Source organism: Neophocaena asiaeorientalis, unplaced genomic scaffold, assembly GCF_003031525.2.
Source record: "Neophocaena asiaeorientalis asiaeorientalis breed wild unplaced genomic scaffold, Neophocaena_asiaeorientalis_V1.1 scaffold30, whole genome shotgun sequence".
Lineage (NCBI taxonomy): Eukaryota > Metazoa > Chordata > Mammalia > Artiodactyla > Phocoenidae > Neophocaena > Neophocaena asiaeorientalis.
Genome location: NW_020174923.1, coordinates 17909760 through 17928152, shown reverse-complemented (window position 1 = coordinate 17928152; position 18393 = coordinate 17909760). Strand labels below are relative to the sequence as shown.

Below are 18393 nucleotides of genomic sequence, written 5' to 3'. Positions count from 1 at the left end.
GGGGGAGGGCAAGGGTAGGCGGGACTAGGAGAGGTAGGTGGGACTACAGGCGATAGGCGGGACTTGAGGGACAAACCGCCTGGGGAAAAAGCAAATCCCTGAGTGAAAATCGCGCATAAATCTATGCAGATCTTAGGAAGCGTCTCACTATGGAGAGCTCCCAAGGAGAGTAATTGCCCCACCAGCCCCTGTCCTATCTGGAATCCCCACCAGGCTGCGCAAAGGGAGGAGCGGAGGGGACCTGGATCTCGGGCCGAACTCACCCCTCCTCCTCCATCCCACCCCCAGGGTCCGGGACGCTGTTCAAGAACGCCGAGCGGATGCTGCGAGTGCGCAGCCTGGACAGCCTGGACCAGGGCCTCCTAGTGAACCTGGTCAACGTCAGCTTCGGCAAAAAGCTCCGGGACGACTACTTGGCCTCGCTGCGCCCGAGGTTGCACTCTGTCTACGTCTCTGAGGGGTGAGCCTGCGGGCCCCAGAGGGCAGGGACCAAGGGACAGAGCCGGGGAGCTTTGGACCAAGGAGAGGTCCCAGCCTGCCTCTCCCCCGCTGCGCCAGGTACAACGCGGCTGCCATTCTGACCACGGAGCCTGTACTTGGGGGCACCCCGTATCTAGACAAGTTTGTGGTGAGCTCCAGCCGCCAGGGCCAAGGCTCCGGCCAGATGCTGTGGGAGCGCCTGCGGCGGGACCTGCAGACGCTTTTCTGGCGCTCCCGGGTCACCAACCCCATCAATCCCTGGTAGGTCCCGCCCCTCCCGGCTCTGGGCTGGGCCGCGCCCCCACTCTCCTCTCCAGCTCTGGCCAGCTACGCCCCGGGGACCACCAGCCAGGAAGGCTGGGCCTCCCTTCTTTCATTAGCCATTCTTCCCCAAGGGAAATGGCCCGCTCAGTGTGGCCCCACATTCCCCAGGGAGTGGACCACACACGGAGCCTGAGATTTCCCTAGAGGCAGAGCACACTTAACCCGGCTCTGCCCGGCTAGGGTAGATTCCTTGAAGACAGTCTCCACCCGGGAAGCAGCCTGCCTCTCCCAGGGTCTGCAGAAATCCAGCACCTCAGGGCTCTATTCCAGGCCGAGTTGCCAAGCTCTGACCCCAGGCCCACTGCATCTCCAGTGGAACACTCCCTCCTCTCTTTCCTTGTGCAGTTATCACCTCATCCCCCACTACTCTGCTCTGTGGGCACCAAGAAGTGAACAGGAACCCCCCTCCCCGGGCTGCACAGCCAAGGCAGTGTGGAGAGAGCAAAAGAGGGCCTCACTCTAACCCTCCTAGCTGTGTGACTCTGGCTAGTTAGCTAACTTCTCTGAGCCTTAGCTGCTTCTCTGTGAAAAAAGCATAACACCACCAGGCTATTGGCTAATGCTATAAGGATGAAATCAGATTACACACCACAGGTCCTAGCAGAGTGTCCAGCATGTACAGGCATACCCCAGAGATATTGCCAGTTTGGTTCCAGACCTCCACAATAAAGTGAATATTGCAATAAAGTAAATCACATGAATTTTTTGGTTTCCGAGTATATATAAAAGTTATGTTTATACTGTAGTCTATTAAGTGTGCAATTGCATTATGTCTAAAAAAAAAGTGTATGTACCTTAATTTTAAAATACTTTTATTGCTAAAAACTGCTAACCATCACTTGAGCCTTCAGTGAATAATCATCTATTTGCTGGTGAAGGGTTTGAAATATTGCAAGAATTACCAAAATGCAACAGAGACATGAAGTGAGCAAATGCTGTTGGAAAGATTACCCTGATAGACTTGTTCCACACAGGGTTTCCACAAACCTTTAATTTGTAAAAAACGTAGTACCTGCAAAGCAGAATAAAGTGAAGCGCAATAAAACGAGGTGCGCCTGTAGCAGGTCCTCGGTAAATGAACCAGTGAGCAGTGAGCACTGGCCTTGCCTAAAACCTGTCTCCCACCTCCACCAGGTACTTCAAACACAGCGACGGCAGCTTCTCCAACAAGCAGTGGATCTTCTTCTGGTTTGGCCTAGCCGACATCCGGGACTCTTACGAGCTGGTCAACCACGCCAAGGGGCTGCCAGACTCCTTCTGCAAACCAGCTTCTGACCCAGGCAGCTGACCCTCTGTACCAGCCCTGCAGGCCCTGGGACAGCCAGGGTGGACCAAAAGCCGTGCCTGCTGAAGGTGACCCGAGGCAGCCACAGGCCGGACCAGGCTTGTTGGCTGAGTGAGCTGTAGAGGCAGCAGCCGCTACTCTACCCTGCCCTGCCCAGAGGGGGGCACCCAAGTGAGGACAAGGGCAGGGAGGAGAAGGGCCCGCCCAAGACCCCCTGCTTGCTCCAAAGCCACAACCAGATGGCCTTGAATTTTCAGTCTAGGGATCTGGGGGGAGGAGGGCTTGCCTTTGAGGGCTCTACTCAAGGCTTAAGGGTGGGCCAGTGTCTGTGGTCTCTGTGCTGTTTTGAGGCTCCCTTGCCCAAAACATCACCCACATCTGCCTGATATTCCACCGTTCGTTTTAGTTCCTTCGGGTCTTGCAACTTTTCAGGAGACCTTGATTAAAATGCAAATACTTGTCTGAAAGTCAGCTCACACTTGAAAGGAAATTAGCAGTGACCCTCTGGAAACAAGATCTTGAGGGCTGGGGAACCTCTTCCTAGAGGGAAGAGAGGAGTTAAATGAGGCCGAGGCCCCCAGATGAATGCTGCCACCACCTCCCTCCCCCAGCTGTCAGCAGTCCCCAGAGAGACTCCCCTACCCCTTAGTTAGGAAACATCTTCCATGCCACAGACCAGACTGACAGCAGCCCCAGCTCCCTTTCCAGGCAGGGCTCAGGGCCAAGCCCAGACTTGGATGTTTTCCCCTGGGCCCCCCTGGAGGTTGTGTCTCCATCTTTGCAGGAAGAGAACATCTCAGATGGGTAGGAGTCCAAAGCCTGAGGTTTCATTTCACATTTTTGTCCTCCACCATGTGCCAAGAACCATACTGGCTGCTGGGGTTACTTTCTGTCAGGAGGTGTGCAGACGAGTAGGGAGAGGGTCACCATGGCACACACACGGGGCTGCTGTGACACAACCAACCCCCAGGAGAGGGCTGGTGTCCCGTACATATCTGGGCGTGGGCATCAGACAGACCTGACCTGGAATCCAGTTCTGTGGCCTGAGGCAAGCTGCTCACCTTCTCTGAGCCTCCATTTCCTCACCTGTGAAATGAAAACTCCTCGGCCTCACGGTGACACTTAATATCAATTCTCTCCCTCTAGCTGCCCTCACCAAAGATTTCTTCGAAAAGAGCTGGCACCAAATGGGGAGGAAAAGATAAGCCACAAGAGGGACTGAAGTGAAAGGTCAAAGCATATACTACAGGGAGCATTTGGAGACTCTTGAAAAGAGAGCCAAAGGACTGTGGGAACTCTCAAAACAGGGGGAAGATCATGGGCGGATCAAGGTGGGGCTTAACCAGATATGGTATTTCAAGAAACCCAAGATCAATCCCAGCCAATGGCTAAGTGCCCCGTGGGGAGAACAGAGAAGCAAAGCCAAATGTCTATATAAAATGTTTATTTTTGGAGGACTGCGTGGTCTGGTGTTTGGGAGGGCACTCACCCCCGCCAGGCCAACCACGGAGCTGGAAACAGAAGGCCAGAGGCAGGAAGCTGGCTGCTGCCTGTCCCACCCCTGCAAACCCCAGAGTAAACTGGGGCCTGCTCTACCCTCAAGGTGGGTGACAGCTAGTGCCGTTTCTGCCCCCGGCACACCCTGACAGCCCACATGACTTCCGTGGTGCCCGGCCCCTCTGCTCCTCCTGGGCCTGAGCCAAGTGTCAACGTGCACACTGGCTCGCTCTCAGTCTCAGAAAAGCACTGCGGAGCCTAGCTGCATCTGCCAGGTGCAAAAGGGACTGTTTCACATTGGCTCACTTCCGGTTCTCCTCTGTCTCCCGCTCTCAGTACCCCACCCTAGCCCTGCCTTACTCCCTTCCCTGGGACAGGAGACCCACGGGAGCAGCTGGCCTCAGCTCTCCTCGTAACAAACAGGAAAAAGAAACCTGTAAGGCAGAGTCATCAGGGCTCCCACCTCACCGAGGCCCAAGCCCAGGAACTGGGGAAGAGACCTGCCTCTTACCAACACACGCACACACATGCGTACGCACACACATGCACACAACGCAAGTGATCAAACAGACAGACCAAAAAGCATAAGTAAACATAACTGGGCCAGCAAGGAGGAAGGTAGGGTAGCCCTCAGTGGCTCCCCGCACCCATCTCAGACTCCCGCTGTGCAGCTCAGCCGTCGGTGGCCAGGATGACCGCGGCCCCAAAGATGCCCACGCTCTCTCCAAGGAGCTTCATCTGGTTCCAGAACTCAACACGCCGCGTGTTATGCCAGTAGGCAACGTTGCCATCAATGAGCAGCATAACCGGGGGCAGCAGAACAGCCAAGATCTGGGCAGCCAGGGTCACGTAGTAGCCTGACAGGAAAGCCAGGGCCAGGACGCCATACAGCACGAAGAAGAGCTGGATCATCAGCTCCCCGCCTGGGAGGTGGTTCAGATACGCCAGCCGGTCCTCCTTGCTGTGCTGCAGCGAGTAGGCCTAGAGACACACCATCCTCTAAGGCTCTCCAACAGGCTGAGGAGCCTGTCTGGGTAAGGCCACCCCTGGCATGCAAGCAGCCCCTACGAGGTGGGCTTCTGACTCCCCTCTCAGACTTGGGGCTTTCTGAAAGTAAAGCCTGTGTCTCCCCATCTGACTAGGGAGCTCCATGGGGTTAGGACCTCTGTCTCTCCTTACTCTGGGGTCTCAGAAGGGAGGAGGTTCCACAGTCAGACCGGGGCTCTCACCTCTGAATACAGAGCTCTGCACATGGGAGATGGTGCCCAGCAACTAAGATGAAGCCAAGTGACTTGGGGCCTGTTCACATCCCCATCCACACTGGCCTCCCCGAGCACCAGGGAGGACATAACTGGCTACCCATAATAGGCAGCCCCACCAGCTCTAAGTGGCAGAGTCCCATCTGGGACCTGAACTCTACCAAACCTCTCCTTTGTCCCCTTTCCCAGTCCTCTGGGGGCTGAAGCCATGAGAGGACCCGTCCCGCTTATTCTTTTGGCTCTCAGGCTTGGGACTGAAGGGTCAACCCATCCTCTTCTCTCCCCAGTGGCAATAATGCCGGAAGAAGGGACTCTCGGCCAGGTCTCAGGCACTTGAAGGGCCCCCGAGGCCCAGAATTTGGCAGGGGCCACTGCCGGGAGCCAGGCACGGGCTCACTTCTCACTCCCAGTCAGGCACCTCCAGCCCACAGTCCCCCAACCTACCACGCAGATGAGGTAGATGCCCAGGAAGACCTGGCCGGTGGACTGGAGGGAACGGCTGCGGGGTTTCCGACGGTACAGCTCCCCAGCACCGCTGGCCAGCACAAGAAAGCCACCGATGATGGCAACTGTGCGAGAGTACATACGGACCTAGGCCAAGGCGAGGGGACCCCAGTCAGGACCTGAAGCCACCACACTTCTCCTGGCTTCCCGGAGCGCAGAACCGCCCATCTCTATACATCCCATTCCACCTGATGAACCCTCTTACCATTTCCAAGTGTGGTGGGCAGGTAGAGCAGAGATAGGTAATTTGTTTTTTTACCAGAAGTAGAAACGGAGGCCCAGAGGGGTTAATAAAATTGTCCAAGGTCCTACAGAAAGTAAGTGGCAGAACCCAGATACCAAGCGTTGCCCCCCTCCCCACCCCCAGGTCTGCACACTCGAAGCCCAATGTTCTTTTTGCTATATAGTATACGCTGTTCCATAACTAACCGTTGATCTCACTGTCCTATGGCTATTCACACATCTGCCTCCCCTACTGGACTGACAGTCCGCTCCTTGCGGGTAATGCCTTGGTCCAGGCTTATCTCCAAGCCTGTAGTGCCTGGCACAGGTCCTGGCATCTACAGGCTTAAATGCTGCCCTAGGATTAAATTTCATAAAATCGGTTGGGTGGGCCAGGTACTCTCTAAGGTCCCTTTTGCCCTATGAGTCTGAGATAACTAATGGTTTAAAGGGTTCTGGGAACCAGGTGACCTGGGTTCTGGTCACACCTGTAATGCTAACTGTGGTGTAACTTTGGGAAAGTCCGTTTTGCATCTCTGGACCTCAGTTTCCACACTCTGAAGGGGAGGTTTGCGTGGTGTCTAAGGTCCTTCCATTCTCGCCGTCTGTAATAACCTCTACACGCCTGGGGGTTCAGCCTTTCCAGGCTTCGCACTGTGCTCCTGGATAGCACCAGGCATCGCCCAACTGTCCCGGGCATTGGCTCCCCAACACCCCAGCGAAGTCCCACTTAGGGCCGAGGCGCTCACCTTCAGCCAGTCCCCGTAGTGGACGTAGCCCCCGATGTAGGCGGCGTAGGTACTAACGGCCAGCTGGAGTGCGGCCCCCAGAGCGAACCAGCGCCGCTTCACTCCAAAGGACATGAAGCTAGCGCACAGCACGGCCGCCCCCATGTCGAAGTACAGGTAGGGCACTGGGATGTCGGGCTTCCTGCGAGCCGGGAAGGGGGAAGGAACGAGGACAGAATGAAGCACAGAATGAAGCGGGGAAAAGAGCCTTGAGACCCCTTAGGTTCCCGCAAGCTCCACTGCTTCCCCAAACCGGCGGCCCCTCTCATAGCTAGGACCCCCACACTACGCTCCATGCCCACCTTGCTCCGGACCAGAGTCCCTAACAAGTCCAAGGTCCCAATTCCTCCCAGTCCGAGGGTCCCAACTTCTGGGCCGCAACTTTTTCCCCACCTCACCGCACCCTCGTTGCTGGGACAGGCCGGACCGCCCCCACCGCGTTCGGCGGCCGCGCGGGCCTGCTCACCGGCGCGCCTCGGCCCTCTCAGCGTACAGCATGAGCTGGCTGAAGCAGCCCCAGAACGGGCAGCGTGTGAGCAACACCGAACCCAACTGCATGATCAGCTGCAGCATCCACCGTCGCGAACCTATCTTCGACGCCATCTTGAGGAAGGGCAGTCCGCCGCGGCCTCACCCCGCGGCCAAGGAGGCCGGCGCGAGGACGCGACGCACAACTTCCGGCTCTCGCGGGTTTTTTTTCCCCCCACTTCCGTCAGGAAACAAAGCTCTCGCTCTCTAGTTCTGGACCGAAGGAGGTGTTCTTGCTGCAGGGTTGTCTTTCCTTCTGACCATGGAGGCTCAAGGGTCCCTTCTTGTAGCTGCAAAGTTGAAAACTAGAGTAGAGGAGGGAACAGTAAGCGAACTAGCCTTTGAATGCAGCTAAACTTAGGCTCCAACCCCTAATGCAACCCTGTGACTTCGGGCATATTGCTACACTTTCCAAGATTCATCTGGGAAACGGAGATGACACCTATCTCACAGGGTTGTTGTGAGGTTTAAATGTGACAGTGTTGGTTCGAGCACATAGTAGGGGTTCAATAAATGGTGTACACAACACACACCCCAGAGGAAATCCCTCTGCTTCTGTTTAAGCTGAAGGTAAAAGGTTTTCCCCATAATTCAGAAAGACACATGCACCCCAATGTTCATTGCAGCACTACTTACAGTAGCCAGGACATGGAAGCAACCTAGCCAGGACATGTCCATCAACAGAGGAATGGATAAAGAAGATGTGGTACATATATACAATGGAATATTACTCAGCCATAAAAAGGAACAAAGTTGGGTCATTTGTAGACACATGGGTGGACCGAGAAACTGTAAGAGTCTTTACAGAATGAAGTAAGTCAGAAAAAGAAATATCATATATTAACGCATATATGTGGAATCTGAAAAAATTGGTATAGATTATCTTATTTACAAAGCAGAAATAGAGACACAGATGTACAGAACAAACATATGGATACCAAGGCGGAAAGGAGGGGGTATGATGAATTGGAAGACTGAGATTGACATATATAGACTATTGATACTACGTATAAAACAGGTAACTAATGAGAACCTACTGTATAGCACAGGGAACTCTACTCAATGCTCTGTGGTGACCTAAATGAGAAGGAAAACCAAAAAAGAGGGGATATATGTATACATATAGCTGATTCACTTTGCTGTACAGTAGAAACTAACACAATATTGTAAAGCAACTATACTCCAATAAAAGTTAAAAAAAAAAAAGAGGTTTTCCTAAGAGCCACTTGTAGAGAAGTGTGATCTTGGTCTGCCTTCCTTCTGTCCCCTGAGAGAAGACAGATCTGATGTGGACATATGGGACAACTCAGGCAGTCCATTTCTCCAGCTCCGACGCTCCCACTCTAGCCCAAACTACCACCTTTTGTCAGTTTAGCTGCACCAGGTTTCCAACTGGTCTTCCCCACTTCTCCTTCGGTGCTGTTTGTTCTTAGTTCCTCTGTTTTATGTTCTCATAACCAAAAGGCACCCTTCCTTTGAATCAGCACACTGGCAATTATATATTTGTGATTCTTTTGTTGTCATTGATGACTAGATTAACACTAGACTGTGAGCTCCATGAGGGCAAGGACAGTGTCTGGTTTCTGTTTACAATTATATTCTCAGGGCCTAGTAGACAGGATGCATTCAGGAAACGTGTGCCAAATAGATAAATAAATGAAAAGGTGTTACCGTTATTTCTTGCCTCAGGAATCATTTGTTGAATAAGTAAATGAGCAAAAGTTCTGGACACTCTGGGACTGCCACCACAAAGCCACCCCCACCTATCTTCCTGCACACCCCACCACCACCCCGCAACATACAAATTCATCTTCTGATGTTCAAGTTAAGACTCTACAAGTGCTTCCACAAGGCCGTTTAATTCAGGAGGTCTGTTTTCATTTCCCTGGGAGAGGGGCCTCCTGCCCAAGAAACATTTCTGACAATATGAATTTAAAATTCCCAATCAGCCAGTGAAAGCTTGGGACAACAAAACACCTTTTCACATCTAATTTTTTACAGTCACTAGGATAAAGCCTGGGTATGTGAGAAAGGGATGTATCCAGGCAGAAAACCAGGGAATGAGATTGTGTGATTGCTGGGTGGGAAGACGCCAGTCAAGGGGAATGAGAAAAAGACTGGGTTAAAGGTCATTTTGCCTTCCCCTCCCACCCCTCCCACCCCCCACCACATGAGGCAAGTTTTCTTCACCAAAATGCAGGCACATACTACAGAATCAACTTTCCAACTGATTTTCTTTTTCCAGTCTCCTGACCCAACCCCGATTCAAACGGGACAAGATGCACAGCCATCGGGAAGGAGCTAAGGTGTTGAGAACTGGGATAGTGTACATCCACCAAATAGTTCTAGGAGCCTGCCTGGGCTGTGCCCACGGGAACAGTCCCCTTACCCCACCTCCATCGTTAACTTTAGCAACCAGTTTCTGATGAAGTCCCCAACAGCAGAGGCCAGGGACATGTGTGAGGAAGGGGAGGGAGATGAGGATTAATGCTTTCCTTGTACCCATCCCACCCCAGTTCCCTCTGGTCTTCAGTTTCTACCTTTTAGTGTCCTCTTCCCCAAAGAAGTGTTGAGGACTAGGGGCCAGATCCCTCTTTTTCTAGGGCTGGAAAAGATGGCATTGTGCTAGATCGGGGGAAATATGTGAGGAGGGTGGTTGGCCCTAGGCCCTGAGAGATGAACACAGCCATTTCTCTCTCCCCTCCCACCACTCCTCCCACCCCGCCTGGGCAGACAACTGAGCCCCGAAGACTTCTAAGGACCATCCCTTTTCCTCTCTCACAGCTTCATCTTCTCCCCCTCCTCCAGCTGCCTCTCTAGAGGGCTCCCCTGCTCTCCAGTTCTCCTGGGGCCCCACCTGTACTTGCACTCAACCATGACTGCAGCCGCATTGACCAGAATGGTGCCCGATACCTAGCCAAGGCAGAGCTGGGGCTCCACACTGCCCAGCACCGCCCCGCCAGCCGCCCGGGGCCATCACAAGTCATGCTACCCAGGTCAGCCACACGCAAGTGCCACAGGTGGTCCAGCTTCCCAAAGGCCCACTGCAGGTCAGTCGCAGACCCAGGGGTTGCTGGCCAGCAGCAGCAGCATGCCTGCTGTCCGGATGCCGGCCACATCTTGAACTTGACATGCTGCAGCAGGCTGCCTACAATAGAGAGCAGGCCCAGCGCCTGCAGGGCTGCAAAGGCCTCAGCCTCCTGCTTGCTGACGTTGGTCCCAGCCAGAGAGCACCTCCAGGCTGGCGCCCCTGACTCGCTGTGCCGGTTCCCAGCCAGCCCTGCCCGCACAGGTGGAAGAGGCCCCTGGCTCCAGCAGTGCCCAGCTCAGCCCGGCTGTGTGGCTCAGGTCCAGCTGCCCCAAGTTTCCCAGGCCCCACAGGCTGCAGGGCTCCAGGGTAGCAAGCAGGTTGTGAGAGGTCTAGACAGAGCAGAGAGCACAGGGTGATGGAAAAGTCCGGGCACAGGTGAGCCAGCTGGTGTGGCTGAGGGCCAGATGCTCCAGGAAACCCAGGCCCCTCACCCAGGGCTCCACCAGCCAGATCCCATGGGACACTGTGAGAAAGCAGCGGCACCACAGTCCCCACAGGCCCTGGAAGGAGCCACCTGCCAGGTGGCTGAGACTACTGTGGCTCAGCTTCCAAGAGCTAAACGGTCAGGGAGCCTGGGAGGGGGCTGAGCAAGTGGAGGCCCCCACAGTCCACACAGTGCCCAAGGCTGGGTAGGTACATGGTGCTGGCCACACTGCTGCCAGACTCCCAGCAAGGCCAATGCCACCATTGTGGCCATGGTCACCGTAAGGAAGGAGTGGCCACACCTGCCCCATCCTTGCCCCACGAGGGGCTGGAGTGAGGATGGCACCAGGCCGTCATGGATGCTGAGAGCCCACGCCACACTCCTCCACCCAGGAGCCTGGGGAAGCACGGTGATGCTAGGAAAGAAAAATACACGCCAACACCATTCAGAGGTCTCACCACGTTGCCAGGTCCCCCAATATGGTCTCGAGGTCACCTTCCCTCCATCTCCCAAGATTTTACCTGCTACCTAGGCTTCTGGCAAAAGCCACTTCAGCCTGAGACCCCAGCAACCAGATCCCCCAGCCCCAGACACCCGCCCCCATTCCATTATTCCTACTAGGATGAAAGGCAATCGAGGAAGATGGCCTTTTTAATCCTCTCGACCTTTTTTTACTCACACTCCACACCCCACCTCACTTATTTCCCACACGATCGCAGGAGAAACGCTGCCTTCTCCTACAAGAAGAGCTTCAGCTAGATCCTGGCCTAATCTGGCCACTGAGGTCAGGGCCTCAGGCGGAAGCCCTGGGCACTCACATATATTCCTGGCACTACTTGCTGAGTGCAATCCCAGCCCAGGAATGGCAGAGGAAGCTCAGCTCTAGTTACCTGCCTTGCTGGCCTCCTGCCAGAGCCCCACCCCGCAAAGCAGGAGCAATCAGCTCTCAGGAAGCCATAATCCTGAGGGTGGGGATGGAGGACAGGTTGAGGAAATCTCCAAGGCCTTTTGGCCTTATATCCAGGGGAGCAGGACCCTGCCCTGCTTTTCTAAGAGCAGGTGTTCCCCCCTCCACCTCTTTCTCCCTTCTGGAGACCCAGGCCCTCCTCTACTTCTTGTCAGGATGGCAGCTGGAGGCCCCTTGGAGCCCTCCCTCAAGTGAGGAAGCAGCCAGGTGTCTCTTCTTTCATTCTTACTTCCTGCCTAAGACATCTGGACGCAAAGGAAGGGAACGCTCGCTCTTGTTCTCACTAGGCCGAAGGTCAAAGTACTCCACTCTGGCCTTCCAGGAGTACCCAGTATCTCCTTCTGAAACAGAGGGGTCTGGGGCCAGGGTACCCCGTGCTTCTGCCTTGCCCTGGGAGGCTAAACAAGTTACTTTCTCTCTAGGTTCCTGAGTGTGCTCACGAGCCCCACCCAGCAAACTCTTAAAGAGAATAATAATAATGGCCGTATGGAAGAGATGGTTACCAAGGGCCAGGCATCTCATTAAAGGCTTCATTTAATTCTCAACCAAGACACTCATTTCACAGATGAGGGAACTGATGCTTGGCAAGGCAAGGTAAGTTGCCAAGTCATACTGCTAACTAGTGGCAGAGGTGAAATCTGACATGACTCAGGCTTCTTTGAATCCAGGCAAGCGCCTAACCACTAAGCTACAAGGCCCCAAAGAGTGGGCCACTGTTTCCCATGCCAGCCAAACATCCCCCTAAGAAGTCAAAGTCACAGGTGAATAATACAGATGATGCCCAGAATGGTAAGAGCAGCTGAGCCACCACCAACATGGGAAATTAGTCTCGGCTTGTGGTTGATCAGACTTGAGCCCCTTTGAATTAATTCAAGTGTGATCTGGTTCAAGCAAATTATACCGGAAAAACTTGAGGAATCACTGTCAATAATCTTTGAGAAAACATTACACACAGAGGGTTGCCAGAGACTAGAACGCAGCACAAGTTCCAATTTTCAAAAGTCAGATAAGTGTAACAACAGTTAACAAAATTCAAAAAGGGCTCATGAAACAGGCAGTCTCATCATTACCGAAAACATGATGGCACTAGGTGCCCACGTGAGTCTACCCACACAAGCTTACTTCCCTTTTTGATAAGAGTTGTTATGTGGCTATCACAGACAAACATCTGGATCTTATTAAACTCTCTCATGATATCCCTTTAGATAATATGAAAAAACAGTTTATAAAAACTGGAACACAACATTGGGATGGATAACTAGTATATTAGATTATAGCACCAAAATTTTTTAAAAGCTCTTAAGAGGCTGGAATAGTTGGCTAAAAATAAGCCATTTCACTGGAGAAGACAAGACAGCTCCCAGTCATATCTGCCTGTTTAGCTACTTCAGTGACCCTCACTCAAGGACATAAAGAGCAAGGACTAGAGTGCAGGAGACTGGAGCTCTAGCCTCAGTTCTAGAGCTGCTGCGTGGAGGACCAAACGGCGAGGTACAGCTATCACATGTTGCTTTTCAAAGTAATGAGCTCCCCATCAATGGAAGTGTTCGAGTAGGGGCAGCCTGTCAAGGATGCTATAAGAGTGGATATTTAAACTGGGAGGCAGTTTAAATATCCATACAAGCTCCAAGATCGTTGGCATTTCTCAGTGCTAGGATACCTGTGCTGAGCTTCGGATACCACACCTGGGCCACCCCTGGAACTAGAAGCATCCTGCCTAGAAGCACACTGCTCACACGCTGCCTTCTGGAGTTACATGGCTGCATATCCTTCCCTTAGCCAGTGCATGTGAATGACGGCAAGACACTTTCATAAAGGTTAATCTGAACAAGAACTGAACTGTATTTGACAGCAGCATGCATTGTAGGGGTCAAGGGACCACCGCTATAATCACTCCCCCTTGCAAACATCCTCAGCTGAATTCCCTTCTCCCACCACAGTACAGACCTGATAAACCTCCCATCCCGCTTATAGCCAACTATCCACGCTGTGTCTACACCGAGTCACTCAGTATGACTCACACAGTGGCCACGCGGTTACACCCTAACGCATGAGCAGCACCCCTGAAGAGCACTCAGCAATCTTAAGGTGGTTCCCTCGCGTGTCTACGGAGCCACCGGCCACATATTCCTTCACCCCCATCTCCCTGCCAAACCTACAAACTCACCTGCAGCGGTACTATCTTCTCCTTCCTTCCTCTTTATTATGGAGGAAGAGCCCCCTTCAATCAGAGGCCAAAACCCCTACCGTGGCCATGGATCCTCATCCATTTCTCGGCATTCAGGACGAGGTCACAACTCCTAAAAGTCTAGCTCCAGCCCACTCCTCTCCTCTGAAATCCAGGCTCGTTATCCAGCTGCCCATTTGCCATCTGCTCTCCAGCTTTTCACGGGTGAGACAAAATGACAGAACTCCACTTTCCCACAAACCTCTTCCTCTCCCACTGTTGGCCATCCACTCAGATGTCATTCTTAGTTCCTCTTTCTCTGACCAACTTGCCCTCCCATCCAATCTATTAGCCAGTCCGATCAGTCCTGCAATGTTTCTGCCACCACCATCTCTTGTCTGAACCACTGCAACAGGCGCTTAATGCCAAGTCTTTCTGCTTCCACTGCTGCCATCTAACATCAGCCTACATCCCCTGACAGCTTAAAACCCTCTAACAGCTTCCCACTGTGTCGAGAGCGGAGATTCCAGTCCCTGCGACAATGGCTACAAGGCCCTGCGTGATCTGGCTCCTGCCAAGTTCTCCATCTTGCTCACTAGGCTTCAGCCTCCTACATTCTAGCAGTTCCTAAACATCCCTAAGCTCCTGTCAACCTCAACTTTACCTCCTGCTGGTCCCTCTAACCAAGCACCCTTTGCTGGCGCCTTGTTCTTCAGATTTCAGCTTAAATTACATCTCAGGAGCCATCCCAGAATATTCTCTTTAGAGCAGTACACGTACCTCCCCACAGTAAGCATAAGCAACTACTTTAAGCTACGAGACAGACCAGAACAGGGGCCAGATCAGAAGAAGCAGCCACCACTTTAGTCCCTCCACTGAAGACTAACTGTTGCAGTCAGCATCAGGATTAGCTGGGAGAAAGGGAAGAGAGGTTGGTTGAGAAGTCACTAGAGAATTGCCTTACCTTGCCAGTTCAGGAACTTAGTTTTTTAGTCTTTTCAACAAAACTGGAAATTTGGGAGGCCACAATCTGACCTACCTTGGTCCTAGCTGCCAAAGTCTGCTCTGGAGAAACCTGGGGGAGGGCCCCGGTGCTGTTCAAGCTGGAACCCGGTAAACCCTCCTCCCCAGCTCCTCCCATGTTCTTTACTGGTCCCTCATCCTTTTTCCAAACTTGACTTCAAGCTTTCCTCAAAACTCAGTCAGCCTGGACCACTCTTCATCTTGGCTCAGGCAACTCATCCAGTTATTAAACTGATGACTTTCAAAACTCTACCTTCAGTCTTACCTTGATGGCTGGATGCTAGGGAATAATACATTATCCTTGCCTTAGGGCCTCAAAATTCCTCATCAGACCATTTAAGATAAACCCAAATAACTATAATGCAGGTTATACATGCCACATGGTATGAGTGATATAAACAAATTGTAGGAATCCCTTTCCATTTTCACTGTCAAAGATGGCTTCACAGGTGGCACTGAAGCAAGATATTGTAGGAAAAGACAGAGAAGATAAAATAAAATAGAACAGATTATTGAGCTTGGAAGTAATCTTAGAGATCACCTAGCCCCCATACATCTTACATGTATCAATTCTAAGGTGCCAACTGATTAAAGAGTGCACTCTGTGGGCTGGGGATGAGGGAACTGGTGGGCAAGTTTCTTTTGACGTGGTGAAGCACGCTGCATTTTCAGAAATGCAAGGGTCAGGGAGAAGGGTGTTAACATCTAGAGGATATGAAAGATGTCAATAATGTTTTGGGGGGTGGTAGATGGAAAATATTTGCCTTGCTTTCTCATTTTCCTGTAACAAGCCATGTAAGGCTTTTATAATAAAGAACAAACCCATTCTGAAACTTCATTGCCCAGCAGCAGTCTATCACCAGTGGATGGCAGCCCAACAGCACCCCTTTCTCACCTGTAAAGTACTTCATGCCGTTATGTTAAACCCCTGAAGTCTAGGCAGTACATGACGATTTCACGTTTCTTAAAGGGGAACGTTCTGGCACCGGCGGCCTCCAGCAGGGATGGGAAAGCAAATCTGCCATGTAAACAATGACTATCCTCCAACCCAGATGACCAATCCCAGTTCCCAAACTCTTGTCCCCAGCCTGTCCCCTCAACACATCCCGTATAATGCAGCTTCTAAGCTTCTAGTATTACACATTCTCAGTATCCTCCACATCAGCAGGACAGTAGATTCTATTTCTGTGCATGACTGAAAGCCCTCTACATCTTCCTTTACCAGTATGTCTTATGGGAAAACAGATTTTTGACACACACATTCTTACCTTCAAAAATGTCAAGGAGGGCTTCCCTGGTGGCACAGTGGTTGGGAATCTGCCTGCCAATGCAGGGGACGCGGGTTCGAGCCCTGGTCCAGGAGGATCCCACATGCCGCAGAGCAACTAAGCCCGTGCACCACAGCTGCTGAGCCTGCGCTCTGGAGCCCGCGAGCCACAACTACTGAAGCCCGCACACCTAGAGCCCGTGCTCCGCAACGGGAGGCCACCGCAATGAGAAGCCCGTACACCGCAATGAGGAGTGGCCCCCACTCGCCGCAGCTGGAGAGGGCCCACGCCCAGCAACAAGGACCCAACTCAGCCAAAAATAAATAAATAAAATTAATTATTTAAAAAAAAATGTCAAGGAGCCTTTACCGTGAATCAGTGGTTCCTAGGCTGCAGCCCCTTAACTAATATTGAAGTGCTTGAGCAATATTCAATACACCAAACATAAGTCAGCAATGAGCTGTTCAGACTTACAACAGCACAGATTCAGTATCAACTCACCGTGGTAAGGCTGTTTTACCATACTGACCAGACGCTCTAAATAGCAGTAAACCCAAAGGCATGTATGTGGTAGTGCGGTGGTGACCGGGTGCTGGGGTGTAAAGGTATGTGTGTTTCAGGAGAAAGGAGAATGCCTCAAAACTAAGGAAACACTGCAAAACCCCCTGTACGTGTTCCACCATAGATGCAAGCCCTCTGCACCACATTCAATAGTTCAATGTTCTTTCCATCCAGGGCACAACTCCTGCCCCTCTCACCAAGCTCCTCTGTGTTCCACCCCAAACCTGGCTAACAAAGTGAACAATACACACACCATCAGTTCGTGAAGTCACAGGGAAGCACTAGGAGCCCACAAGTGCATAAAGCCTGGCGTTTGTTCCAGCACTGCCACTGTGGGCAGTGGCAGTATTCCATACAAGTCACTTAGCCCTGGTGGAACCCACTCACCTTCTGTAAAATGAGTGGTTTTCAAATTATAATCAAAGAAACTTCTCAGAGACTTCAGGGAAGAGGTAGGGACGAGATCTGTAAGAGACTGAGAGGGCAGGGCTCCGAGGCCCCCTATCTCTGCCCAAATGTGTTACATATTAGCCTCACTTAAAATGGCATCTAAACAAAGACTTCTAAAACAAAGCTGGAGCTTCTGAAAACCAGGTAATTCAATCTCATCTCCAGATTTAACAACCCCAGGACCAAGCTAACATGTATACTAACATTTACAGAGTACCTTCTAAGTATTAAGCATTTTAAATATCTTATTTAACCCTTCACATCAGTTCTAGGAGACGAGCATTAGTTTCATGTTTACAGGTGAGGAAACTAAAGCTTGGACAAATAAAATGACTTATCCACAGTCAAAGGGAGGAAATGGAAGTGTGAGAATTTGAAGCTAACTATTTATGTCTCCAAAGCCTTTGTTCTTCCTTCCACACTGCATGTCTTTCCCACCATACTAACTCCACCTCTTGAATTGCTCAAAGTTCCCCCACACCATTTCATGAAATAAAACCAAAGAGTCAAAAGTGCTTCCTACCAGAAACAGTTGGTACCCATTGTCTACCATTCACAGACCTAGAGACCAATGAGGAGAAAGTGATGATGTGGGACACGTGACACAGAGCTTCCTTCCAGGACTGCCATTTCCCATTAACCACGTTCACTTCTTTAATCACATCTCTCAGTTTTCTAGACCTTGCAAGGGCGCCTCTCTTCTCCCTCTTTTATCTTCTCCAGAAGTCTACATTTCCACGCGGACTAAATCAAAGGCTTGGTACTTTAAATCAAGTTTTGGCCAATGGCAGCTGGTATGAAAGTATACTTCTCAGTCTTCTCTCATTTTTCCTCCAACCAGTCCTGTAACAGATGGTCTCATGTATGTACCCACCCCCTTTATTTCTTCTACTCCACTTACATGCAGCTCCCAACCCTGGATCCCCTTCTTAACTTATATACCTGGCACTGTTTTCTAGATGAGTTCTCAGTGGTAGAAGGAGAGAGGGTAAAGAGTAGAAAGCCAGAGAGTTTAAAGGGAAAGCTTAAACCAAACACACACATCCTCAGACCCCTCCCTCTGGGGCCTCTAAAGCACGCACAAACCCGAGACATGAGTGATGGTTAAAAAAATTTGGGTTTTATTGTTTTTGCTAAACAATACTAAAAAAAAAAAATTTCATTTTGAAGGCAGGGCTTGAATTATTTAATTTTGATCCATTTATTTAATTAAAAAAAAAAGGAAGGAGAAAGAGATCATGGCCAAAGCAATAGTAGTTAACCCCCACCCGACCCCCAAAGCTCTAGCCCGTCACATGAGCATCACCCACCTCCCACGCCACAGTGCCTGATATTCAGATGGTGGCACACTCTACCCACTGGACCGCCTTGCAAGCACAGAGGCAGTGGGTGCCAGTTTAACTCTCAGCAGGTTAGTCAAACCAGACAAACCGGTGGGCTAAAGTCCAGAAATTCTTCCCAGGTTTTCTGCCCATCGGCTGAGCACATACAAACTGTCATAAGCTTGTAAAACTTAAGGGGGGGTAGGGAAGGGCATAAGAGCAGGAGGTTGGCA

The 18393-nt window shown here is 51.6% G+C and overlaps 2 protein-coding genes across 2 annotated transcripts in view; one reads left to right on the top strand and one right to left on the bottom strand.

Annotated features, from left to right (window-relative positions):
* Positions 1-2556, top strand: part of NAGS (N-acetylglutamate synthase) — a 4513-nt gene extending 1957 nt beyond the window's left edge. Inside the window, exons 5-7 of the mRNA XM_024761146.1 lie at positions 289-460; positions 559-741; positions 1939-2556. Coding sequence (XP_024616914.1) covers positions 289-460; positions 559-741; positions 1939-2092 — 509 coding nt within the window. The 3' untranslated portion in view covers positions 2093-2556. The remainder of the gene's footprint in view (positions 1-288; positions 461-558; positions 742-1938) is intronic.
* Positions 2557-3518: 962 nt separating this feature from the next.
* TMEM101 (transmembrane protein 101) lies at positions 3519-13742 on the bottom strand. Its single transcript, XM_024761145.1, has 5 exons — positions 13537-13742; positions 6826-7192; positions 6321-6501; positions 5290-5436; positions 3519-4567 (listed from the first exon to the last, which is right to left on the bottom strand). The coding sequence occupies exons 2-5, from the start codon at positions 6960-6962 to the stop codon at positions 4259-4261; spliced, it is 774 nt and encodes a 257-aa protein (XP_024616913.1). The 5' UTR covers positions 6963-7192; positions 13537-13742; the 3' UTR covers positions 3519-4258.
* Positions 13743-18393: the final 4651 nt, after the last annotated feature.